The 25,638-nt window shown below is 32.1% G+C and overlaps 12 protein-coding genes across 12 annotated transcripts; 5 read left to right on the forward strand and 7 right to left on the reverse strand. All coding sequences in view use genetic code 12, as the record gives it.

Annotated features, from left to right (window-relative positions):
- Window positions 1-515: 515 nt before the first annotated feature.
- DFJ63DRAFT_241995 (serine/threonine/tyrosine protein kinase) lies at window positions 516-2,015 on the forward strand. The gene has a single exon (XM_064904330.1). It carries the CDS (start codon window positions 696-698, stop codon window positions 1,866-1,868), a length of 1,173 nt encoding a protein of 390 aa, XP_064760180.1. The 5' UTR covers window positions 516-695; the 3' UTR covers window positions 1,869-2,015.
- A 105-nt stretch (window positions 2,016-2,120) lies between these two features.
- Window positions 2,121-2,654, reverse strand: DFJ63DRAFT_289961 (uncharacterized protein; the record flags this gene model as incomplete). The annotated part of the gene is made up of 1 exon (XM_064905278.1): window positions 2,121-2,654. The coding sequence occupies one exon, from the start codon at window positions 2,652-2,654 to the stop codon at window positions 2,121-2,123; it is 534 nt and encodes a 177-aa protein (XP_064760181.1).
- Window positions 2,655-2,891: 237 nt separating this feature from the next.
- SWD3 (Swd3p) lies at window positions 2,892-3,983 on the reverse strand (the record flags this gene model as incomplete). The annotated part of the gene is made up of 1 exon (XM_064908571.1): window positions 2,892-3,983. The coding sequence occupies one exon, from the start codon at window positions 3,981-3,983 to the stop codon at window positions 2,892-2,894; it is 1,092 nt and encodes a 363-aa protein (XP_064760182.1).
- A 179-nt stretch (window positions 3,984-4,162) lies between these two features.
- DFJ63DRAFT_241992 (uncharacterized protein) lies at window positions 4,163-5,874 on the reverse strand. The gene has a single exon (XM_064904329.1). It carries the CDS (start codon window positions 5,775-5,777, stop codon window positions 4,212-4,214), a length of 1,566 nt encoding a protein of 521 aa, XP_064760183.1. The 5' UTR covers window positions 5,778-5,874; the 3' UTR covers window positions 4,163-4,211.
- A 247-nt stretch (window positions 5,875-6,121) lies between these two features.
- Window positions 6,122-7,210, forward strand: DFJ63DRAFT_289873 (uncharacterized protein; the record flags this gene model as incomplete). The annotated part of the gene is made up of 1 exon (XM_064905268.1): window positions 6,122-7,210. One exon carries the CDS (start codon window positions 6,122-6,124, stop codon window positions 7,208-7,210), a length of 1,089 nt encoding a protein of 362 aa, XP_064760184.1.
- A 45-nt stretch (window positions 7,211-7,255) lies between these two features.
- Window positions 7,256-9,898, reverse strand: DFJ63DRAFT_290149 (uncharacterized protein; the record flags this gene model as incomplete). Its single annotated transcript, XM_064905286.1, has 1 exon — window positions 7,256-9,898. The coding sequence occupies one exon, from the start codon at window positions 9,896-9,898 to the stop codon at window positions 7,256-7,258; it is 2,643 nt and encodes an 880-aa protein (XP_064760185.1).
- Window positions 9,899-10,063: 165 nt separating this feature from the next.
- On the forward strand, window positions 10,064-11,062 carry CTF5 (Ctf5p; the record flags this gene model as incomplete). Its single annotated transcript, XM_064907544.1, has 1 exon — window positions 10,064-11,062. One exon carries the CDS (start codon window positions 10,064-10,066, stop codon window positions 11,060-11,062), a length of 999 nt encoding a protein of 332 aa, XP_064760186.1.
- On the reverse strand, window positions 11,057-16,659 carry CHC1 (clathrin heavy chain). Its single transcript, XM_064907273.1, has one exon. It carries the CDS (start codon window positions 16,246-16,248, stop codon window positions 11,251-11,253), a length of 4,998 nt encoding a protein of 1,665 aa, XP_064760187.1. The 5' UTR covers window positions 16,249-16,659; the 3' UTR covers window positions 11,057-11,250.
- A 54-nt stretch (window positions 16,660-16,713) lies between these two features.
- Window positions 16,714-17,799, reverse strand: DFJ63DRAFT_337559 (uncharacterized protein; the record flags this gene model as incomplete). The annotated part of the gene is made up of 1 exon (XM_064908572.1): window positions 16,714-17,799. One exon carries the CDS (start codon window positions 17,797-17,799, stop codon window positions 16,714-16,716), a length of 1,086 nt encoding a protein of 361 aa, XP_064760188.1.
- A 494-nt stretch (window positions 17,800-18,293) lies between these two features.
- On the forward strand, window positions 18,294-21,137 carry DFJ63DRAFT_290339 (uncharacterized protein; the record flags this gene model as incomplete). Its single annotated transcript, XM_064905304.1, has 2 exons — window positions 18,294-20,394; window positions 20,440-21,137. The coding sequence occupies 2 exons, from the start codon at window positions 18,294-18,296 to the stop codon at window positions 21,135-21,137; spliced, it is 2,799 nt and encodes a 932-aa protein (XP_064760189.1).
- Window positions 21,138-21,174: 37 nt separating this feature from the next.
- Window positions 21,175-22,607, reverse strand: DFJ63DRAFT_242000 (VTT domain-containing protein). Its single transcript, XM_064904331.1, has one exon. The coding sequence runs from the start codon at window positions 22,304-22,306 to the stop codon at window positions 21,212-21,214; it is 1,095 nt and encodes a 364-aa protein (XP_064760190.1). The 5' UTR covers window positions 22,307-22,607; the 3' UTR covers window positions 21,175-21,211.
- Window positions 22,608-23,399: 792 nt separating this feature from the next.
- DFJ63DRAFT_241982 (lysophospholipase) lies at window positions 23,400-25,636 on the forward strand. Its single transcript, XM_064904328.1, has one exon. The coding sequence runs from the start codon at window positions 23,614-23,616 to the stop codon at window positions 25,462-25,464; it is 1,851 nt and encodes a 616-aa protein (XP_064760191.1). The 5' UTR covers window positions 23,400-23,613; the 3' UTR covers window positions 25,465-25,636.
- The last annotated feature ends 2 nt before the right edge of the window (window positions 25,637-25,638 follow it).

The following is a 25,638-nucleotide window of genomic DNA, read 5'->3' on the forward strand; positions in this document are numbered from 1 at the left end:
CATCTCTCTCATTCAAATTATTACTCTTATATTACCTATACTACCATTTACGTTAATAACCACATTAATTCTGATCCTTTTGTATCAAATAAATTTTTGTCTGGCTATTTTTTTTTTTTTTTGGAGATTGAGCGATTTTGAGAACGAACAAAACAGACAAAACAGACAGACAGACACAAACCAAAAAAAAAAAAAAAAAAAAAGAAAAAAAAAAGAAACATTAATAATAACAACAACAACAAAAGTATCAACAGCCACGTCATAATCCCATCTAGCCCTGTAACCACCAACGTTACAACGACAAAAAACATCAATCCATCAATCTACGTCAAGTGAAATCAATCTATTATCCTAGGGCGTCAATCAACTGGAGTGAGAATATCGTTCAGTTTCAGTTTCAACACATTTTGTCCAGATCCTTATCCCCAGTCTTTCTTGTTGTGTTATACATATCCAAATCATTAGACGTTTGCTTTTAATACATCCATACCCTTTTCAATTCATCTCTCCAGATCAATCAATCAATCAATCTTATTGTTGATTGTTCATAACATTGCATTTTATTTTTATCTGACCTTTGGTTATCTACCTAATTTTATAGAGTTTCAGCATTAATAGAGTACACTTCCACATTTATTCAAAATTGAATCAAATCAAATCATATCATATCCACTTACATCAATCAATCAATCAATATGCCACAACATTTAAGTTCAACAACCTCAAATGAATACACTATAAGTAGTGTGGTCAATAATCAGACATCAACTGCCAATGAAATGACTGTGGTGGAGTATAAAAGAATAGGTGAAGGTGCATTTGGAACTGTGGTTGAAGCCAAATTAAAATATACCAGTCATAATAATAATACCAGTACGATTACCACAACAACTACTACTACTACTACTGATTCTGAGAATCAATGGTTAGGACCATTTGCCATCAAGAGAGTACCCGTTCAAACTGAATATAAATCAAGAGAATTAGAAATCTTAAGAGAAGTAAATCATCCAAATATAGTTAGTTTAAGATTTTATTTTGAAAAGGAAAGTTCAAATCCTAAAGATAAAACGATTTATCAAAATTTAGTAATGGAATGTTTACCATCAAATTTACAAAATGAAATTAAATATTATAAACAATCAAAATATACCATACCTTATCCTCATATGAAAGCTTATACTTTCCAATTAGCTAGAGCTATGCTTTATTTACATGGATTTGGTATATCACATCGAGATATTAAACCATCTAATATTTTAGTTGATCCTGCTACTGTTACTTTAAAAATTTGTGATTTTGGTAGTGCTAAAAAATTAGAACCAAATCAAGAATCAGTTAGTTATATTTGTTCAAGATATTATCGAGCTCCAGAATTAATTATAGGTTGTACAAGATATACTCCTAAAATTGATATTTGGGGATTAGGATGTGTGGTTGCGGAAATGTTTTTAGGTAAACCATTATTTCAAGGTCAAGAACCAGAATTACAATTGAAAGAAATTACAAAATTATTAGGTCCACCTGGTAATAGTTTCTTTTTTAATAATAATGAAAATTATAGAGGTAATATGTATTCAACTAAAACATTCACTTGTAAAATCGATCAACGATTTAAACAAGTGTTTAGTAATTCTCCTCCTGATGCTATTGATTTATTATTAAAAATATTGGTCTATAGTCCTGAACAAAGAGCAAGTCCAAGAGAAGTATTGGTTCATCCTTTCTTTCATGAATTAAAGAGTAAAGATTTTTATGTATATCCTAGAGGATCAAATAAACCAATTAAATTAGATTTATTTAATTTCAGTCCTCTTGAATTGAAACTTTTAGGTCCTTATAAAGATGAATTATTATCAAGTATATGAAATGTGAAAATAATATTTCGTAAGTATAATAGAAGATTCAAGTTGGCTAATTGATTATTAGTATAGTTGTTGTCGATGTTGTTGTTGTTATGTTTTGTCATTGTCATTTATTGTGTGTAAGTAGTTTTAGTTTTATATCTATTTTTTGACTTTCTCTTCTTATTTTACATTACTTATTTTAATATTTAATATTTATTAATAAATTTATTTTTAGTAATAATCACTAGAATCTACTTATTTAATTAAAACAAATTATAATGCTAAATTATAACTGTATTCATCTTCAATATTTTGGGATAACCATAAAGTAATACAACTTAACATAATACATGCATTACAAACAATATTTGAAACTCCCATCCCTAAAGTTGGGAAAGTATATTGTTTCAATAAGAATTTTAAAATAAACACCATGAATGATCCAGCCAATCCACCTGCTAATAATGCAAATCCAAGAAATAATATAACTCTAGCAGCCCAAGCATTAGTATTACCTCCACTACCACTGAATGAATTATTTGAATCAACAAATAAATTAGACTTTTCAATCGAATTAACAATCAACATTCCTAAAGTAGAACAAATGAATGGAATCCAATCGACAAATGTAACATGAACAATCGATGCATTAACCGTCTTGGAATATATGGCAGCATCTATTATTGACCAGAATCCAATGGCATATAATCCTCCAGCTAAGTAAACTCCAAATGATCTTAATTTAGCCGATTTGGGCAAGTGAAGCATCGATAAGTTGAATCTGAATAAATGATTTGAATTCTCCATGATGATTGATGTTGTATCTTGTATATGTAAGTTGGTTAATGTGTAGTATCTATCAATATGGTTGGTGATACTTTGCCCTTTCATTATTTTTGTTTTCCCCTTTTGAAAACTGATTGTGGACTCCGTACTGCATATAAATATTTACAGCCAAAATTGGATCTTGTTGTTACTAATATTAAATATAATACATTCTATAAATACATAATCAGAGGTATGATATATATACAACTGATTGATTCAGGATAAGGGAGTGAATGGAGTATCATCACGATATATTTTCTCTGGAGTGGTTTTGACATATTTTGGATTCAATTCATGAACGTTAATTATACCATTTTTACTACATGATACCAAGTATTTACCTTGTTCAGATACATCTACTTCAAACACTGGATTTTGAGAATCGCCATCAGTTTCAGCTTCATCTTGGTATTGATATACGACCTTCTTACTTTGTATATCCCAGATAAGTAATCCTAAAGATTCTGATCCTGATACAATCATTGGAGTCATAGTCTTGGTAATAAATCTCGTTCCACAATTATATTTCTCACTTATAGGTTTACCATCTATACCAATATATGTCTTGATAACTTTATTATCCATATAATCCCATAATCGAATCAATCCATCTAAACTTGAACTAAGGATATATTTCCCATTAGGTGAGATTTCAACATTTGATATCGGGAAATTTAAAACATCATTTGTAGAAGCAGTGGCTGTACCATGACTAGTACTATTATAAGTTAAAGTTTTCAAACATTGACCTGTTTCCAAATCAAATAATCTCATTAATCCATCATATGATGAACTTACTATAATCGAATTATCAGGAGTTAAACTTATAGACAGTACAGGATCAGAATGAGCAGCCAAGGTCTTTAAAGTTCTTCCAGTGGTGATATCCCAAATCGTAATAGTCTCATCGGCCGATCCACTGATTAAGATATTACCCTTTGAGGTGAATTTTATAGTCGTTATATGATAGGTATGTTTCTTTAAGATTTTAAGACATGTCTTTTTCTTGATTGACCAAATCCTAATGGTTAAATCATCAGAACATGATGCTATGATATCGGAATTGATAGGTGAATATTCAAGATCTGATATCCCCTTGGTATGACCCTTTAGTATCACAATCTCTTCTCCACTCACTAAGTCATATATCCTTATGGTTGAATCAGATAATGCACAAGCAAAGGTTTTCCCATTGGGTGATATCTTTATAGAATTAACTGATACATTGATGGAGATTTTATGGTTTAAATGGTATAAATCCTTTAAATACTCATTTTGTCCTGATCCATTATATTGCCCATTACTCATAGATATAGGAACAACCATTTGTAGTATGTTAACGTTGGTTATAAGTTATCTTCTATCGTTAAGTATCAAAATTATTCACGTCTCCAGAAAAAAATAATCAAAACAAAAAAAATGGGAGACAGATCCATTTTGGGTTACTCGCATATATGATTTTTACTGCAAAAATATTACGTATTTGATAAACTTCATTAAATGTTCATTAAACTATAAATAGAAGAGCTGTATTGTCTATGCCCATTTCTCTCTTGTCTTATTAACCCAAGCTTCAAATAAACTCTTTTCAATCTCATCAAATTTACTCACCTTTAAAGAATTGTAATTACTAGATGCTTCCCCATGTTCATCTTTTTGATTTATTGATGATGCTTTGGAAAATGATGATGGTAATATCAACTTTTGAAGTATCAGTTTAGCACTTTCTGGTTCACTTTCTTTACCAAGTTCCTTTAACATATACTTCAAATACTGAAATACTAAAATCTTCTTATTATCATCATTGTAATTAGCATTAAACGATACTAAATTTAATATAACTTCATTCAAATTCACGATTTGATCATATTCTTTGGTGGAAAGATTATTTCTGGTCTCTAACTTATGGAATGATTTATTTAATACTTTATTGAATTCTGGTTTTAATATCTTTATCAACACATCTTGCTTTGGATCGGAATCTTTCGGTTTAGTTGACTTCTCGATGGGTGATTCAGGTGTCATTGATTTTTTTGACGAACTTGGAGACTCAAGTGGCGGAGATGATAATGAATCACGATCATATTCAATCAGACTAATATCAAATTCAATCCTATTATCATTTTCATCTTGTCCATTCCATTTCTGTTGATTCCTGACGATTTCAGTAGGAACATAAAAGTTATGATTTTTCACCACATGGTTTTCTAAATCGTTTAATTGTTTATTAGTGATTAATTTCTTAACTTTCTTGGCTTTATCCGTCAATTTATCATATTGAGTAATGAATTTATGATTTAATAATTTACTAGCTGAATATCGATCACGAGGATCAACTATGAAACATTTGGTTAAGAAATCATTAAACAAACTTGATATTCCCAATTCAGATAATCCAATCATATCAATAAAATCATTATTTCTATAACAACTTGATATTCTTTGTAATGCTTTCATAGGAGGGAATTTATTTTGTAAAGGAGGTTTACCATTATATACTTCATATGCACAACAACCAAGTGACCAAATATCAGCCTTAAAACTATGACCTCCACTATTATTTAATATAACTTCAGGCGCCATCCAATATGGAGTCCCCACGGTAGTGTTTCTCCTGGAGAAACTGGATGATAATTGAGCCGACACTCCAAAATCAGTTAATTTGATTTCTCCTTGTTTACTTAATAAAACATTCTGGGATTTTAAATCTCGATGGATTTTCCCTTGATTATGAAGATAATCTAATGCAATTAACATTTCCTTAATGATAATCAGTACCACCGTTTCGTCTTTTATAGGACCAGGTCTTAACATTTCAAATAATGATCCTCCATCCACAAACTCCATTATGATCCAAAGTTGATATCGTTTCACAAAACATCCCAAGTATTGAGTTATCTGAGATAATTGACATTCCGAAATGATTTGAATCTCTTTATTGATTTCAAATAAATCAGTTTGATCACTTTCAAGATCAATTTGTTTGATTGCAACCTGTTTATTAGTCTCTTTCACCACTCCACGATACACCACTCCAAATGCACCTCTCCCTACTTCTTCACATACTTCCAACTCATCAGCAGATGTTATTCGACCTAGCATTGTCTGTGTTGGTACAATTATATAAGGTCTGTTGTTTATCGTTAGTTGATAGTTATTTTTGGAACCATAACAAACCTGAAAAAAATGTAAACAAAAAACTGTTTATGATTTTTGAGCCGCAAATTACAAAATTAAAAAAAAATTTAAATCTCAAATTTGAATTATGATTGTCATGGGGTATCAGTAGCAATAAGATGATCAAGATAAGTAATATAATGATGATACCACGTATAGCAATACGGCAGGGTGGATTAATGATACCTAAAACCAATATAGTCAAAAGATTCTGGTCAAAGTCATCTGTTTTGCACAATCAGAATGATATATTTCATTCAAAGCTTTTAATGTCAACCAAACTAGGTGATGCAGAAGTTATAAGATGTACTATCTTCAATGGAGATGGTGAAATGATACTGTACGGTAAGGATATGAAGAAGCTGGAATTCATGAAAGTTTATAATTTGGCAGCTCGAGATTTCAGAAAGATCACTAGACATCAAAATACGAATAATAATACTACCAATATAAATATCGAGATTGTGCCATCAATCGTAACTCGGGCAGATAGTATATTATTGAATTTATTACATATCAGAGCCCTTATAAAGCATGATACTGTGGTGGTGTTTGATAATGTCAGGAGTTCCACTGGTGGTTCAAGGTTAAACAAGTCACATTCTCATAGTATCTTTTTAAATGATCTTAGAGATAGATTAAAAGCTAAAGATAGTGAAAGTTTACCATATGAGTTAAGAGCTTTAGAAACGATTCTAGTGCATGTCATGTCCAATTTAACTACCGAGATGAAAGTTCATAAAACAGTTCTTCAAAATATCTTACAAGGATTAGAAGATTCTATCGAAAGAGTTAAATTAAGATATTTGTTAATCCAATCCAAAAAGTTAGCTCAATTCAATCAAAAGGCTGTATTGATTAGAGATTTAATTGATGATTTATTAGAGCAAGATGATGAATTGAACTCCTTATATTTGTCCGATAGCCATAAAGGATTAGAAAGAGAAGGAAATAATCATGAAGAAGTTGAATTACTTCTTGAATCATATTATAAAACCAGTGATGAAATAGTTCAAACCGTAGGCAATTTACGATCTCAAATCAGAACTACTGAAGAAATCATCAATATTATCTTGGATTCAAATAGGAATGAAATGATGTTGTTAGGTTTGAAATTTTCAATTGGTTTATTATCGTTAGGTATAGCATTATATGTTAGTGCGTTATACGGTATGAATTTAGAAAATTTCATTGAAGAATCAGATGGTGGATTTGAATTAATTTGTCTTATTTCAGTTATTGGATTATTAATTCTTTTGAGATTCAGTATGAAACAATTAAATAAAGCAGAGAAAGTTACAATGACAAGGGTGTCTAATGAAGATCGTATTCGTAAAATTATAGAACGGAAGTTTTAAAAACTTTGTACATAGTATTATTTAAATTAATAAAAGTGTAAATTATCAGGTTATGGTATCTAAAACATTTAATGAATCTCTCTTTTTATGTATAGGAGATCCTCTAGGAGAAGGATTTGGTGTGTTACCAGTTCTAAATGGTCTGGGAGAGAATAATTCAGCTTTCAAAGGAATAGGACTAAGAGGAACCATATTTCCATTACTCAATCTCTGAACTTTGACCGGAGTCAGAGGGGTTTCAGTTATAGCAGGTGCAAGTATTTCAATTTTAGGAATAGGTTGGGCGAGTTCCGCTTGTCTCTTTTGATTGTAAACCTTCTCTTTATCAACAAGTGTTTCAAAAAGCTTTCCTCTAGTATCTAAAACCAATAAATCACGGAGGATAGACCCATATATACTCATATCTGGTTTAACACCACCAGCAGATTTTGATGGAGATGGCCTTAAGATTAAATGCACGAACGGAATTGAACCTATTTCATCCATTGAGTTTAATAAACTCGAAACAGAGTCGACTGTTTTGAGATCATCGTTACTTTCTAAGGATTCGAAATTATCTGAAAGTTCGTAATTAGGTATGCTGGCCAAATCAAAAGCAGTAACAATATGTTCAAGAAGTAATATTAATGATGCCAAATTACTTCTGGATAAGAATCCCAATACTTTAACTAATTCATCCTTTCTCTTATCAGTAGAAGATGATTTATATAATCCACATAAGGAATCATACACCAGGCAAGGAATGATTGAATCGGACACTTCAAGTAACCATAATTTAGCAAAATTTACTAAATGATCGACAGATATACCTTGAAGACTCTCAATAAGATCGTGGATTAAACTTGCATGAATATCGGATTCTTTGGTCACCTTGCCATCCCATTTGTCTGAGTATTGATTTATGAACTTAATTGCATTCTCTTTGATACTCCAATATTCTTGATGATTTAACGGTTTACTCCACGCAGCCTGTAAGGTCACTTTATCGTCCTTGCTTTCTATGAGTTTTATTAAGTCATGAAGAAATAATGGAATTGACCTCATACTTAATAAACTAGATGAATCATCATTATCAGCAGATTGATATAGAAGAACTTGTAATGGGATATCTATATACAAGTTGAATTTTAATTTGATGCTTTGGAAGTTGCTATTAGGTTGAAGTACACTAGAAGAACTTTTCTGTAATGACTCTGGAACTAAATTACTAGCATAGAAAATCCCACTACTGAATTTGTTTATCAAATTATCTAGATCTTTAGGAGGGTTCTCTTTTTGATTAATGTTTTCAGTGAAGTTAACTGCAAATCCATGTAATCTAGTGGTTGAACTTAATGAAAAATTGTATATAATTGTCAGTAATTTGGTTAAACTCAGATATACCAAATCGATTCTTAATTTTTCAAATGTTTCTAATGCTTGCGATTTGGCAAGAATTTCCTTATCTAAGTTAAATTTAAGTGCTTGTAATTCAAGATATGCAGATTCATAAAGCTCTTCTATCTCCTCAAGACTTTCATATTGTTCTCCACGCTTCATAGTAGACTTGACAGTTTTAAAAAGCTTGGAAGTATTGCTAACCATATTGTTCATAAATGCAGTTGATGATTCTTCAATGGCTGACTTTGAAGTTCTTGATTCACTAGCAGCCAATGTTGTTGTTGTTTCTTCGTTAGAATCATAAGAAATAATATATTCTGTCAATGGAGACCATTCTAACCATATTCCTTCACTCTTGAAAGTTTTTGAACCCCAGAATCCACTTCCTATGACGAATTTCTGATCCAATAAGGACTGACCAAACTTTTCAATTGATGAACGGGTAGGAACTTTACCTAATATATTCTTTTTCCTTATATAGTCTGTCAAAGAATCACTACTGAAAATATCATTTTTTGAACCCGGTATAGCGATCTTTCGTTTAATAGTTGGAACCGTTGAATGCATTTCCGTTAAGAGTGTCCGGAGTTCTTCTATTTCATTAATTTCTTTAGAACCAATATGAATAGGAAAGATAAAATCTGATGTTGGAGAAGGTACCACAGTTTCTTGGATTATTGATGCACTTGATTCATTAGCTTCAGAGTCAGAACTAATACTGATATTGGCCGTTTTCTCCACTATAGATTCATGTTCCAATTCCTTTGATCGTATGAATTCTTCATAACTATTCTTTAGCTTTAAGACTTTATGATATGTATTAGTATAATCTTCATACAAACGTTTGAGATCCGATATGGACATCCGTACATTAGATTCGTGATACTTGATGAATGAATTTATATTCTCCATTACCTCCCTTTCGATCACACTAGCTTGATTTGTTAAAAGCGTTGATTCTGTCATCAAATCATTAATATACGTCTTATACGCGTACTCCACAGTTATATCCTGTTCTTCATGTTTATCATTAGCCGATTCAGTTGGAGATCTGATTGAACTCGATGCTTTACGATTAACCTGCTTCTTGGCATCATCTCTAGACACAAAACTATTTTCTGTAGAATTCAAGTCTATCCCTAGCTTGTATAAATGTTCACTGTTGGCATAGAAGTAATTGATGTAACTGAATACCAATTTCCTTAAATCATGTAATTGATGAATTGATTCACGAGATTGGTTTCCCAAACTATTAATTCCACTGATGATATCTGGGGACCAGTATATATTAGCGAAGCTCTTCAGCATCTTCGTATGATTGACACAATTAAGTCCAGTAACGATTAATTGTAACTTTTGATAATTATCATTTGATTTTTTTTAATTTTTTTTTTGATGTTTATGTTTACGTTTTTTCTTTTGTAAACAATTGATTTTACTATATATATCAGCACTATCAACAACAATTGCACGATGATAGTAGGTGAAGTAGAAGACGAGCTAAGGGATATAGATAATGATATTATCTCTCTAGAAGCTGAAATCAAGCAATTGAAGTCAGAAGAATCTTTTCTTTTAGCTGAACTCAAGAAGTATGAATTGGATAACACTAAGACGAAACAATCAAAAGAAGATCCAAAGTATGATACTGATATTCCTGCTATAATAAGACATGATCATTTCGATCCTTCAATTTCAAAGTTTTTTAGTCAAGATGTTGTCGAATCAAGAATTGTTAAACCTAAGAATGGTTTACTGTCAAGTAGAGAACCTATTGACAATCTGGAAGTAAAGGAGAATATTTTATATGAGAATATACTTAGAATGGCTGGGGTAACTACGTTCCCCTTGAACAATCACGTATTAGGCAATTCAGATAATTGGTTGGGTCTCCGGTTTGATATCTATTCAGCATCCTCTTCTAAGTTCGTCACTCCACATTATGCTATCTTGAAAAAGGTTAAAAGTGAAAATAAGGCTCAAGAACTAGAAGAATCATGGTCATTACACAGACATACATTACCACAATTTCTCCAATTAGAAGAACTACAAAAACTTTTGAAAGATTTAGAGGATGGTCCTCGAAGATTTGCTTTTGCAATTCGTCGTCAACTTGCCAAGCTTCAATATAAAGCGGATAAGATAGCCAAATTGAGTTCGTTTAATTTGGGGCATTTTGGAGTCAAGTCATCAAAGCCTATAATTCTTAAAATCGATAAGGATTTACAATGTCAAAGAATAAAGCTATTCATCATCAATAGAATGAGCTTAACAAAAAAGACACACGTAATAGAGCTAAGTTGTACTGACGAAGCTGTTGAATTCATTCAAGTAGACTTGACCGATGTTGATTCAGATACTAGAAATGATATTCTAGTATGTCAGAGTATTTTAAAAGATACAAAGTTTGAAGATTTGTTTAAGAACTTTAGAAGATTATTCGAACATCTTATACAACAACAATTAATATGAATATATAACATAAATGAATTTCATTTTTTTTAGAAAAGGAAAACACAATATAAAACAAATATAAAACGTAAAACTAAAATTTATCAAAGGCACTTTTAAGTAGTTTATAATAACCTTATTTTTAAATGAGAAAAAAAAGTATTTTTAAAATGGTAATTTTTACAAATCATGATTTAAACTGGTATCGATTAGAACGAGTTACCAAATCCAGCACCAGTAGGTTGATATCCAAGTCCATTAATTCCAATTGGGCCATTGGTAATCATTAATGGTTGACCTAATGGTTTATCTTCATCTTCCTTTTCAGCATTCTTTCTGTCTTTAAACTCTTGGTATACTTCATTAATTCTCTTTTGGTTTTCACTAGCGATAGAGATTTCATATGGTTTAATGAAATTACCTAAGTTATGTAACCAAGAAACTTCAAGAACGTAATCATATGAAATAAATTCATAGGAAGTATATAATAATGCCACGAAACATTCATGATTACCGGTTTCAACAAAGTAATCTAAAAGATCATGAGCAATCTTACTAGATTTGGAAATAGCAACGGTTCTTATTAAATCACCCCAAAGTTTATCATTCTTTAAAATAGAAATAGCCTTGTTATACTTCTTTTCTTTAGAGTATAAGGTAGCAGAAATTTGTCTAAAGAAAATAAGATCGTGATTTTCTAATCTTTCAGCTAAATCTAATTTGTTAAATCTGTTATTAGATTCATTTTCAATAGAAGATCTTAATGATTTATAATCTTCTTCTTCAATTAATAAATCGTGGTAAGCAGTGTTAACAACTGAATTATTCTTTTCTAATACGGAGATTAAGAATGGTTTGATTAATGGCAAATTATCGGACTTGACAAATATTCTAACAACTCTTGGTAAATCTAATTTAGGAGTTAAGACAGATAATAAATCAACTATTAAGGATGGATTTTCATTTAAATAGAATTGAATGGCCTTATAGTAGATTTCCAAATTGGTAGCTTTGGCAACGATTTCCTTAAATGAAGTATGTTCAAAAGCAACTTCTGATCTTTGGATCATTGTTAATGCAGCATTATCCCATTCTTCATAATGACAGTAAAGGAAAATTAATTCTGGATATAAATGTGCTTGTTCACAAGCAGTTAAAACCTTTGGAATATTAAGTCTTGACCAGAATAATTTCAAATGTTCCATTACTTTCTCAGGAGAATATTTGGAATATAAGATGGCTAATTCAGTAAACATACCCATATGAGCTCTTTCTAAACCTAAACCACTTTCGAAAAGAGCGATTAATTCAGTAAAGTAACCATTGTATTCGTAGGTTCTAACCAATTCTGGTAATTCTTCGGCATCAATAATTAAGTTCAAACCACAAATTTGAGCTAATCTGAATTCCTTGTTTTCAATACAAGCATTGTTAACTTGTTTCCAGACATTGATATTAGAAGCCTTTCTAGCACAATCGACAGCACCTTGGTAATCTTCCAAGTAGACTAAAGTAGTAGCAAGCTTAGAATATTTAGAAACATTGGAATATAAGATCTTAGCACCTTTATAATTCTTAGCTTCGAATAATTTATCACCAATGGTTTCTAAATCAGCAACATTTGAACCACCAACAAACTTTTCAATATCACTTAATCTGTCAAGAGAAGCATAAGCATTGATTAAAGCACCATCAATAACAGGTTCTCTTAATGATTCTCTGGCCATATCTAAGAAAGAAATTAATTCTTCTTCTTTACCAGCATGTTCGGCGATCTCAATAACATGTTCATAGTTAGATGGATTCTTAGATTTAACATAGGAAGAGATAGCTTCAGGAATACGTAAACCATTTAATTGGGCAGTACCTAATTGGAACCATAATTCTGAGGTATCGTATTTTTCAGCATATTGTTCACCTCTGTCTAATGACATGATATCATCAACTAAAACTTTCATAGCGTCAGTTCTTAATTCAAACTTGTCATAAACTTCAAATGCTTCTTCGTATAATTGATTGTCAATACATAATGGAGCAATTTCTTCAGGATCATATTTGTCTAATCTTTCGACGTAACGAGAAACACGGGATGGATCAGCTTTAATAGAAGTTAAGATCAATAAACCTTGTAAAGAAGTATTATCATTGAATGGAGATGGTTCTAAGATAATCTTTTCCAATAATTCAATTAATTCTTGTGGTAAATCATTTTCCATGAATGCTCTAACAGTAATAGAGATTGGTTCTGGGTCATTTAATTCTGGAATACCAGTAGAAATAACTTGGTCGATCAATTGTCTTCTGTGAATATCATCTTCAGCTAAAACTTTATTCCATAAGTTGAAATCAGATTTGGCTAATAAATATCTAGCTTGATACTTGTACATCTTATTTTCATTAGTAATGTTAATTAATTCATCATCATTACCACCTTTAGAATAGGCAATGTATGCTAAGTATGGATCTCTCTTTTCACAGTATTTACCAACAGCTAAAGTATCATAGATATCATTTTCTTGTAAGAACTTCTCGGGAGAGTTGTTAGAATCAATGTAAATCTTGGCTAAAGTATTGTAAACTTCTTGATCGTTTGAACCACCTTCTAAAGTCTTTTCTAAGAATGGTAGTAAGATCTTAAGTCTGTTTCTCTTTTCAACTTCTTCAACCAATTCCTTGATTGGAACTCTACCAAGAACAGAAAGTAACAAGTTTTTGATAATATTTTCATCACAATCAACATCCAATAAACCGGCAATAACTTGTGGAGTGTTGGCTGGGTTAACAGATTGAACGTAAACTTCAATAAACTTGAAATATTGATTCTTGTATAAGTATAAGATTAAATCATGAACAAAGTTAAATCTGTCACAAACAATAATTAATGGTAATTGATCATCCAATTTGAATTCTTTTAAGAAGTTCTTAACCTTTTCACCGTTATAAACATTATTGTCTCTAACCACTCTTTCGATTTCTTTAGTTTGATTCATTTTAGCAGCAGCTTGAATATATTTGAAAACAACATCTGGTTCTTGAGTTAAGTTGACAATTGAAGACAAATAGTAATATTCACCTTCAACACATTTATAATCTTCAAAAATCTTAATTAAAGCTAATGGACCAATTAAGTCAGAGTACTTAGTAGCCACTTGGATAATGACTTGTAAGTTTTGTTGAACATTGTTACTTAACAATTCCTTGATACAAGCAACAGATTGTTGAACATTTAATTGACCGAAATAGGCAACTAACCAATCGTTTGGTAAAACATTGGTATGAACAATAACTCTTTTGATATCTTTCAAGTCATCATAATGTTCAAGAGCTCTTTGAAATAAACCTGATTTTTCACATAATTTACCAATGGTTGGTTTATCATAATGACTAAACATTTTATTACCTAAGATAGCATCAGCAACTTGTGGAGCATGTAATAAATTAATTTCCAAAACCTTAGTTTGTAAATGACCTTCAGCTGGAGAATCATTCTTTAATGCATCCAATAAGAAAGCAGTACCTTGTTGAATGTAGTTTTGGGAAAAGAATAAATCAGCAATGTTTTCAACATTTAAGTTATTATCTGGCTTAGCTAATAAGGAAGTAGCGAATTCACTAGCTTTGTCAGGGTTAACTCTGACTAAGTTTTGAATTAAGTTGGTGAAATCTGGGAAATAACCAACCTTTTCACAGTAAGGAACGATTTTATCAAATTGTCCTAATTCAGCTAAACAAGAAACAACTTTAATGTTAACATTGGCTCTGATATAAACAGCTAAAGCTAAAGCAGTATCACTATAAGATTTAACAATGTCACCTAATTCTTCTGATGAAGTTAATTTTTCTTCTTTTAACCATTTTTCGAAAAGTGGTTTACGGTCTTGTTGTAAGACTGGTTTGGCTAATTCGATAGATTCAAATTTGTTTAAGGTTCCTCTATCTAATAAGATGGAGAAATATTCCAAGATTGGAGAAATTTGACCCGGTTGAGGTGTTATATGTTTCAACTTGTTAATGGTATCTTGGGTTCTTAATTGTTCAGAAGATGCTGCTACCTTTGCTGCATTTGAATAATCACCTTGATTTAAAAAGTTTTGGAATTGTTGTTGGAATAAGTTTTCAGCTCCTGGGAAACCACCACGAGAAGATAAAGCTAATGCTAAAGGAACATTGGCTAATTTTTCCAAAACATAAGGAATAATTTTTTCTCTTGATACTTCAACACTTAAAACTTGACCTGATTTATTAATGGTAATTAAACCCTTTCCATCATTGAATGAAGAGGCAGTAAAAACATTTTCAGCAGTAATTCTGTTGACAAATAAATTAGCACCAGTTTCAATATCATATAAATGAATGAAACCATATTTGGTTAAAACATAGATAATACCATATTGATCAGAAGCTTGTAAACTGATTGGGAAATCATTGGCAGCATCATTAGGGAAGAAAATATCAACGGTTTTTTTTTGGAATTGAGGATTACCATCGACATGATCAATTTCAATTATATGTAAATTACCTTGACCTTGAGCATTTTTATTACCCACACAGAAAACTTTAGTTGGGCTAGCAGCACCACTTAATTTAACTGAAGCAAATTTAGATACATGACCTTCAATTGCTTGGGATACATTTCTAGTCTTAGAATATAATTGAATATGACCCGCTATACGTCCATCTTCTTGAGCAATACCATTAATAGCAAACCAGTTTAAATCTGGTTCTGCAACAAAATTAATAATTTGAGCATTATTTAAAGAATGGTGTCTTTCTGATAATCTGATAGGACCATCAGCAGTATTATCGAATACATTCCAATAATAGATGGCAGATCCAGTAACTAAACCTAAATGGGTATTATTCAACCATTTCCAGAATACAACTGGTTCATCAAGAGTAAAAGCCTTTAATCTTTGTTTAGAACCTAAGTTAAAGATTTGTAAAGTAGTACCATTAGCTCTTAATGAGATAACAAATTGATCAGGATGCATGATGGCATTATCAGCAGCCATAGTCTTTCTTGTGATTTCATTATTATTCTTTAAATCGACAATGGCAACAGTATTTCCATTTGCTCCGGATTCTCTAATACAAACATAGTGATCAGATTCTAAAGTGGTTGATTTGAAATCTAAGGAACCTGGAGAGATTCCTAATTGAGTCAACTGGGTTAACTCACTAAAGTCAATGGGAATATCAGCAGACATGATTGATGTGGATCTCTCTGAAATTGTACCCCTATTAATCTCTATCAATTAACGATGTAATATAAAAAAAATATGAATAGAATAAGATTCAAAAACAAACACAATTGGGTCGAAATCCAATTACTCTTCAATTCCTATAGTCTTCCTTTGATTGATTGATTGATGTACTAGGAAGTATGATTCAATTGAGTAAAGCTTTGGTTTCTTAAGTGGGTTGTAAATAAGTACTGAACATTTCAGTTTGAGTTGTTTTTCTGATCCCCTGCGAAATATTGTCCACGCTGGTTTAACTTCCAACGAACGACCTTCAGTTATTTTTTTGTGTGGTCGCTGTTGTATAGTGACCTAAATAAAAGTCGTGTGAACACTCAATTTATGGAGATCTATACAGATCTGGGGTCTCTTACGATACATCATATCATATTACTTCATACATTGCTTTATATACATATGGATCATAAATATCTATATAGGCGGTCTTACTGCAACTAATGCTTCTTCTATTATTATATTCGTTACCCCCGTTGGTGTACTATCATCCTTTGTGGATTCACTCTTTAATAAATATTTCTTAACGTAATCATAATCACTTCCAAACCAAGAACCAGTCATCATACTAATCTCCATTCTCCTTTGATAATCTTTCTCTTCTACCTGTTCAGCGTCAAAATTAGCGGAACGATCAGGAAGTAATTCTTTAGAAGTGTATAGAGTGTTATATTCCCAATCGACTAACCAATATCCAATCTTTCGCATAGCCACTTTGACAAAATCAGCAGTAACAAACAAATCATCAGATGTATGACGTTGCCATACAACCATAGCTTTGGACAAATTTAGAACATCATCGATTGATCGTGTCAGAAGTCGGGTTTGTCTAGGAGCTAATGAACATAATCTATGATTTCTAACCTGAATGACCAATGAATAAATATATCGTTGAATATCAGGTTTGACATACACTTTCTGAATCAGATTTCGTAAATATAAGATGTTTTCAATATAGGTAAGATTTTCCAACGGGAATACGATATTTTTAGTTTCATATTCATGATTTGGTTCGAATACATAATTTATGGAAAACCAAAATTTTGCTTTAAGATATTGATCAATTTTCATATGATATAGTTTATTATCAAGTACTGTAATACTGGTGAATAGGCTTGGTCTATTAATGGTGTACCCTTTCAATATAACAGGTTTAGGATTATGTCTTGATTCATTAGTATCATACAAGTCAATTTTGGTGAGTAACATGTATAATATCTTTTGAAGCTCTGGTTTAACCTTTTGCATATTCTTCCATATTAAGATATTTTTCAACTCATACTCACCACCCTCTATTTCTTTCACACAACGTCGTATAAGTTCTTCTTCATTAGAATATTCAAGTAGATCTATAACTTCTATTTGTGATTCATTAAACTTGCATACTTTTCTTAAGATACCATTCACTAACAACTTAATTAAGGTATTAACATTGCTGGTAGAGATCACAAACCTCTTCCTATCCATCAAAGATAGAGATAAGGCTGTGAATATATTATCCATCTAATGATATTGCTAACCCTAATTTGTACCCACATAGATATCTCATCTACATAGTTAAAAAAAAGTTAAAGCTTCTATAAATATATACGCTTCCCCTTTTTTATTTCTGTGGTCTCCGACATTCATAACGATTTGACATTTTTATGGGGTGTTTTTGACCGGAACTCAGGCGACATTATTACGCGTTTATTTCAATTATGTCAATCCCAGAAATCAAAACAAAGACCATATTTTGTGTACAGGAATAACAATAACCCTGTTTGTTTTTAAAAACATACACGAAAGTTTTTAAATTATAGAAAATTTTGAAGTAGGTTTTCAACGTTTTACAGCTTCATTTTCCCTTTGACAGTTATTGCGTTGTTAAGAAGTAACATTCGGGGTACATCAATTACTCAATTGTGGGTTGAATAAACATTGACTTATCATTATCATATCTTATCATATACCCTCTCCTATTTTTTTGCTAAACGAACTAATACCAAACAATGAGTATGCAATCTTTCCCTCGCTTTTTGAGAGGACAACCATCTCCAAAGGTGCAAGACTCGGCGTTTCCTCCATTCAAAGTGGAACATCGTTACAAAGGTGTTTATGAAAGAGCTGGGTTTGATGTTAATACTGAATCTGAGAGAAAGCTGTCTCCTACTGATACTAAATCATTTCATTCAACTAGATCTAATCCAAAGAAATCTTCCAATGGTATTCAATCGCCAACCGATTCAAAATCTGTTTCTCCTACTTCTATAAAACAGCAATCATTTAAATCGAATTCAGCAGAGCAATTGAACTCTAAAGTGAATCATAATCATGCTAATAATCAAATTAAGCCATTTGCGTCAGCATCATCAAATCCATATAATGCTCCAACATCAGCTAAATCTGCCACATTTGGAAACATCAAATCAATGCCATATCCAATGTCTCCGCCATTAACATCGACTCGATCATTTTCAGAGTCTCAATTACCAATGTCAAATACTTCAGCCCCATATCAAAGATCATTTAGTGAGTCTAAAGCTGTCTCGCCTACCAAGAACCAACAATTGCCAAATCCAACTCCTATTGAACCATTCAAACCATCTATATCTCATCAAAAGAACTACAAGAATCTTAGACTTAACCTTGATGATGGTCCTCAAACCGAGAATTATGAGCATGAAGGAACACAGAAGATTTATGATTCCGATAGTGAAAATGAAATGATTAACACTATCTCGCCAAAAGAAAACTCTTTTGATGAAACTAGAAACACTTCAATTGATAAATCAGAGTTCAATACCTTGAATTCTAACTCAATGACTAATATAGTATCTAAAAACGTTGAACCAACTAAGAAGCCATTACATGATATTTCTAATCAATATCAAACAAATGACAATAGCCCAATCAAGCAAAATATTCCACAAATTCAATCAAGAATTCCTCATAATAATAATAATAATAACGAGAGCTATAATGGTAATAATAGTGGCGTGAATCCTAATTACAATCCTTATCAGCAACCACAACATCATATTGCCCAAACACAAATTCCTCAACAGCAACCATATCAGATGGGTCCAGCGCAAATTCCACAACAGCAACAACAACATCAACATTATGGATTTCCTCGTATAAATACAAATCAACATATTCCACAACAGCAACCAAAACAATGGAATCAACCTTCTCAAGGAAGTAATAATTATCAAGAACGTGAGCGTCAACCAGAAATTCCTCAATTCAAAATTGATGCTCCAGAAGCAAACTTCAGTATGCCAGAAAGCAATTCTACTTACAGATTATCGAACGCATTGGATGAATTTAAGAGAGATATTCAAGCTCATAAAAATTATGTACCAAGATCTCCCTCGATCCCTAACACTCCACCTGAACTACCAGCTTCATCTCCTACAGAATTAGGTTTAACTCGTTTTGAGAAATTGGTTAGCAATCCAAAATATGGTACTGATAATGAAACACAACAACTTCCATATCCAGTGAATGAGTTATCAATTGCTCCCAGTCCCAGAGAAGCTAGATTAAGTCAGTTATCTATGGTGAGTTCTATAATATCAAAGGAATCAAACTATAGTGATGACGATGATGCTGTTGAAAAGGAGCTAAAGAGACAATTGGATATGTTGAAGCAGAATGGAGGAAGTGATTTGTTTGAAAAAGAAGAAAGCTCAATCACAGAATCATTTGATCATAATGAGGTAGATCAAGAAGCTAACATTCCACAAATTCAAATCAACAACATGGATGATATTCCTGAAACAGATGAAGCCGAAGAAGAGGAAGTTGATGAAGAAGGAACTAGAAATCAAGAGGCTGTTAATACCCAAATTAATGAAGCTAAGAGAGGTAGCGATTCTTCTAGTAATTCAGTCGATTTAGATGATATGTCCTCTACTGCTTCATACGACTCCGTGAAACCATTATCAGTTCGTCATTCAGCTAATGTTTCATTCAATACCATTGAACTTCCACCATCACCAGCTAAATTCAGAAAAGAAGTTAAATTCACTGATGTGGATAGTTTTGTTTCGCCAGTAAGAGGAAATTTCCAAAATATCAGTGAACTGCCTCTTGAAGCATCATTTCCTCAAAGTCCAACTCCTGTTAAGTCTGTTCCTACAGTGAAAATTGAAGAAGACGTCAAACCTTTAAGTCCTAAGAACCACGAAATTGAAAAGGAATTGAAGGGTCTTAATTTTGAAATTCAACAAGCTACCGAGTCTCCTTCTCAATTTATGATAAACGATAATTCGGAATTAGTCAGTAAAGATGCTATAAAATCACCTATTAATGATGCAAATGTTAATGAAGAATTAGAACAAGAGTCAAGAGAAGAAGGTCGTCATGTTGTGGTCGCTCCAGGAACTGGTCCTTGTAGATCATGTCGTAACCCAATACTATCGAACGCAAAAGGTTCACAAAAAGCAATTTATTCAAAGACAGGCGAATTATCTGGACAATGGCATAGAAGCTGTTTTCAATGTGCTTATGATGATTGTGGAATCGTGTTTTCTAAAAATGTTCAATGTTATGCCTTACACAATCAACCATATTGTTTCAGCCATTATCATCAATTGAATAATACAACTTGTGAAGGATGTGGAATTGGTATTGAAGGTGATTGTATTGAGAATGAATTAGAACAAAAATGGCATTTAAATTGTTTAACATGTCATAAATGTAATGATATGATTAACAATGATTATTTCCTTATTAATGGAAAGATCTTCTGTGAATCTGATGCCCACATATTAATTAGTAACAGCCATCAAGCTGGATTATCCAGTACAGATAAGATTGAGAAGAGAAGAACGAGATTACTCTTCCTTGATTAAATGGAAATCAAAAGTACAGCATATAAAAAGTGTATATTATTTATTTTTAAAAAAAAAATGTATTATTTATATATTCAGTAATCCCTAGATTTTATTTTATTTGGTAATTCTTCCTCTATAATTATATCCTTGTCGTTATCCTTCATTATGCTTAAATTGTGTCCCAATGGCTCTGATTGGCCGGTCAATGGTGTTTGATCGTTAACAATAACATCATCCTCATCTTGAATTATAAAATTGTCATCATCAAAATCAGCTGAATTCAATTCTATTTCACTAGTTGCACCTAACTCCAAATCATCTTCAAAATCTCCAAATATGATTCTATCATAATTCTCACTTCCCACAGGCGGGAAACCTGTTTGACTATGGCTATTGTGGTATCCTTGTAATTTACTTTGCATTTTATTATAAATAACATAAGTTGTAACACTTGCGGCCAATCCTGTTAATACAATACTTAAGAAATCAACGAATTTAGTTGCTGTGGTATTTGTTTCATCACCAAGATTCTTCAATTTATAACCCACAAATAAATGAATTAACAATTTAGGAGATGTTATCAATGATGACAAAAAGAACTTCAAAACAGGAAGTTCTGGAATAGCCGCCAATGCACCATTTGATAATGAATAAGGTAATGGACATAATCTTAATAATATAAGTAAATATAATGATTTGTCTTCCTTCAAAATCTCCGCGAATGCTCTAAATATTTCTTCTTTATTGACTAACTTAATAGCATAATCATGTAACCAGTATCTTGTGAAAAGGAAAGAACATACTGATCCCAGTAATGATGCCACTGCTAACAATGGCCAACCATTTGGAAATCCATAAACCATTCCAGTTAAAATTGATAATGCAGAGAACCCAAGCAATGGTGGAAATGAAACAAAGAATACTAGCAAGAACAATATCACTCCACCATAACTTAAATCATGCCATGAGTCCGCCACATAAACCAATGCGTCTATAAAGTATTTGTGAAAAATTAACATTAGTATACCACCCATGACCCCGATACATCCTAAGATTCCGAGAAGAACCCTCTTGATAACTGATTGCTGTTGATACCAATCTAAGAATCGCTGAGCGACATCATAAAGATCCCGTACTATCCCACCTAGACGTGGAGCTGCTACATTCTCCATCGAGATTCGAGGCATAATTCGTTGATGATATGAACCTTAATGATGGGATCTATATGTATAGATTTGTTTTTATTTAGTATATTTCTTTGCGCCCTTGTGTTCAGGATGGGGATTGTATGCAGTCTATTTATTGACGGTGGGACAAAGTTGGAAGAACATAATTTTGCAACGTTTTTATTATTACGAGTTTTTACAATGAAATCAAACGTTGAAGAATGTAGAATTTGGCTTAAATAGCTGCGATCAATTTGGTCTTAGCTGAATAAAACTATCTAACCACAATGATGGGCTAATAGGTTTTACACCCTGATGGCTTCTGCGACTTTTGTTAGGGGTACAAAGTGGTAAACTTATTTGGTGGTATTGAGAAGAAAGGAGCTTCAACAAGATACGAAAAGGTAAACAAACAATTCACACCTAACCGTTGGTAAGAAATAAACTGTTTTGGGTTAATAGATGCGAGAATTAGATTCGTATTCAAAAATACCACTGGTGTGAATTTTAGCGCAGGGTAACACATGGTAGTATAAATTTTGACATGAGGTTAGCGCAATAATTTTACAAACACATTCAGAGCAAAGTATAGATTTATTTCTATGTGACTCTTATACAGACTTAATGAATATGATAAACTATTTATATAAAATACGAGTCAATGTAGTTAAAAAAAAATTCATAGCCGTTTCAAGTCGGGTTTTCAAAAGTTGTTGCCAACTCAATTTGCGGCATTCTATACACACGTGCAACCACGTTTATGCAAGACGTAAAGAAGCGCTTGTTTGCAATTACAACATTAAAACTTTCAATTATAGCAACAATGGCGATCTAAACCTTCAACCGTTTCAAATCAAAACAAAATTTCAAATCTACGTTTGTTTCCCCTTTTTGAATTGACTTCTACACGTTGTAAAATAAACTATTGCAGGCGGTTGTTCGCATGGTTTGGCGGCTTCCTTGCCGTAACTGTGATAATATTTCCAATTTGCCCACTTTTTGTAATTCTTCATAAAACGTCTCTGTTCACCATAGACAACAATGAATAACCCGCATGCAAATCAATATGAGCCTAATTCTTGAAACTGTAAAGGGACTACCCGTACGCATTTGGCGTCTATGGTTGCCTATTTGAATAGGAATTAGAAAATATTTTCTAACTCCACTTAAAAATAGTTCACATCTTTTCAGAAGCTATGATTGACATTAGATCCCACCTCTAAACCACAAATGTATATGTATATATAAAATAGTGGGGCTTTCCCCATAGAATGGTGAAAAAATTTTAAACAGTTAAGTCAATCTCACTAAGTCCAATTCCAATTGCAATGTTATATTTAGCAGTTTTATATCTTATTGCGACTGTTCTCGCAACATCTCCTACTGATGGATATGCTCCAGGATATGTTCAATGTCCTTCTAATTCCAAATTAACTAGAGATGCTACTGGACTTTCTTCAAGTGAATCCAGTTGGGTTCAAAGTAGAAAAGAAATTACCAATGCTGCTTTATCTACTTTCCTTACCAATGCTAATTTAACTGATTTTGACGTTGATAGTTTCTTAAGTTCTAATTCTCCAACTATTGGTTTAGCTTTCAGTGGTGGTGGTTACAGAGCTATGTTAACTGGTGCTGGTGAATTGGCTGCTTTAGATTCAAGAACTAACAGTGCCAATAGTGGTTTAAAGGGTTTATTACAATCTTCCACTTATCTTGCTGGTTTATCAGGTGGTAGTTGGTTAGTTGGTTCGGTTGCTTTAAATGATTTCATTTCGGTTGATGAAATTATTTCCCAAGATACTTTATGGAATTTAAATAATTCAATCTTAGATCCTGATGGAATTGATGTTATTGGTAATACATTATATTGGACTGCAGTTTCAGCTGAAATTGCTGCTAAACAATTAGCTGGTTTCAAAGTCACTATCACTGATCCATGGGCCAGAACCTTATCTTATCAATTATTAACCAACTCCAACCCATTAGAAGGATCAGCTTTATGTTATTCTGACATTGTTAACTTGGATTCTTTCCAAAATCATCAAGCTCCATTCCCAATTGTTGTTTCTGATAGTAGAGCTCCAGGACAACTTCTTCTTGATTCCAATTCCACTATTTTTGAGTTCAATCCTTATGAATTTGGTTCTTGGGATCCTGCCTTATATCAATTCATTCCAACTCAATATATTGGATCTGATTTAGATGGTGGTGTTCCAGTTAATTCTTATGCTTGTGTTAAAGGATTTGATAATGGTGGTTTCGTTATGGGTACAAGTTCATCATTATTCAATGAAGTTATCTTAGATGTTTCTCAAGTTGATATTCCAACTTTCTTAAGTGATCTTCTTAGTACCTTTGTATTAGATCCAGTCACTGCCTTAAGTGTTGATATTGCTTATTATTCACCAAATCCATTTTATGAAAGTACTAGTGGACGTGGACCAAATATCTTTTCTGAAAATGGTACTCTTTATTTAGTTGATGGAGGTGAAGATGGTCAAAATATTCCATTAGCACCATTAATCCAACCAAATAGAAATCTTGATGTTATTTTCGCTCATGACAATTCAGCCGATACTGATGAAAACTGGCCTGATGGAACTTCTTTAGTCTCAACTTATCAAAGACAATTCTTACCTATTGGTAATGGTACTCATTTCCCATATGTTCCAGATCAAAATACTTTCCTTAACTTAAACTTAACTTCCAAACCAACATTCTTTGGTTGTGATGCCCAGAACTTATCCAGTTTAACCGACAATTATCTTGATGTTCCATTAGTAGTTTATATTGCCAACAGACCATTTTCTTATTGGACTAATACCTCAACTTATAAGATGGCTTATAGTTATGAAGAAAAAATAGGTATGATTCAAAATGGTTATGAAATTGAAACCAGATTAAACACCACCCTAGATGAAGAATGGGCAGCTTGTGTTGGATGTGCTATTATTAGAAGATCCCAAGAAAGAGCCGGTACCGAACAATCAGAACAATGTCAACAATGTTTTGCTCAATATTGTTGGAATGGAGATATTTACACTGGTGACGCACTCGGTGAAAACTATTCCAATGATGGTTTAACTTCTGGAACTGAATATTATAACTCTACCAATGTGGCTGGTATCAGTGATGGAGGTCTCGATTTATTCAAAAAGAAGAGATCAACCATCAACTAATTAGAATTTTAGATTTGGGTTATGAATGATTTTTTGATTGTTTTTTTGCAGCAAAAATGAAAAAAAATATATAATAAACAATTTAGAGTAGAGAGAAAATAAAAGTTTTAAAAATGAAAAATTGGTCTTTTTTTTACATCGTTAAACATACCAAAAATAAATATGATTTTAGAG

Source organism: Scheffersomyces coipomensis (genome assembly GCF_036884675.1).
Source record: "Scheffersomyces coipomensis strain NRRL Y-17651 chromosome Unknown DFJ63scaffold_7, whole genome shotgun sequence".
Taxonomy (NCBI): Eukaryota; Fungi; Ascomycota; class Pichiomycetes; order Serinales; family Debaryomycetaceae; genus Scheffersomyces; species Scheffersomyces coipomensis.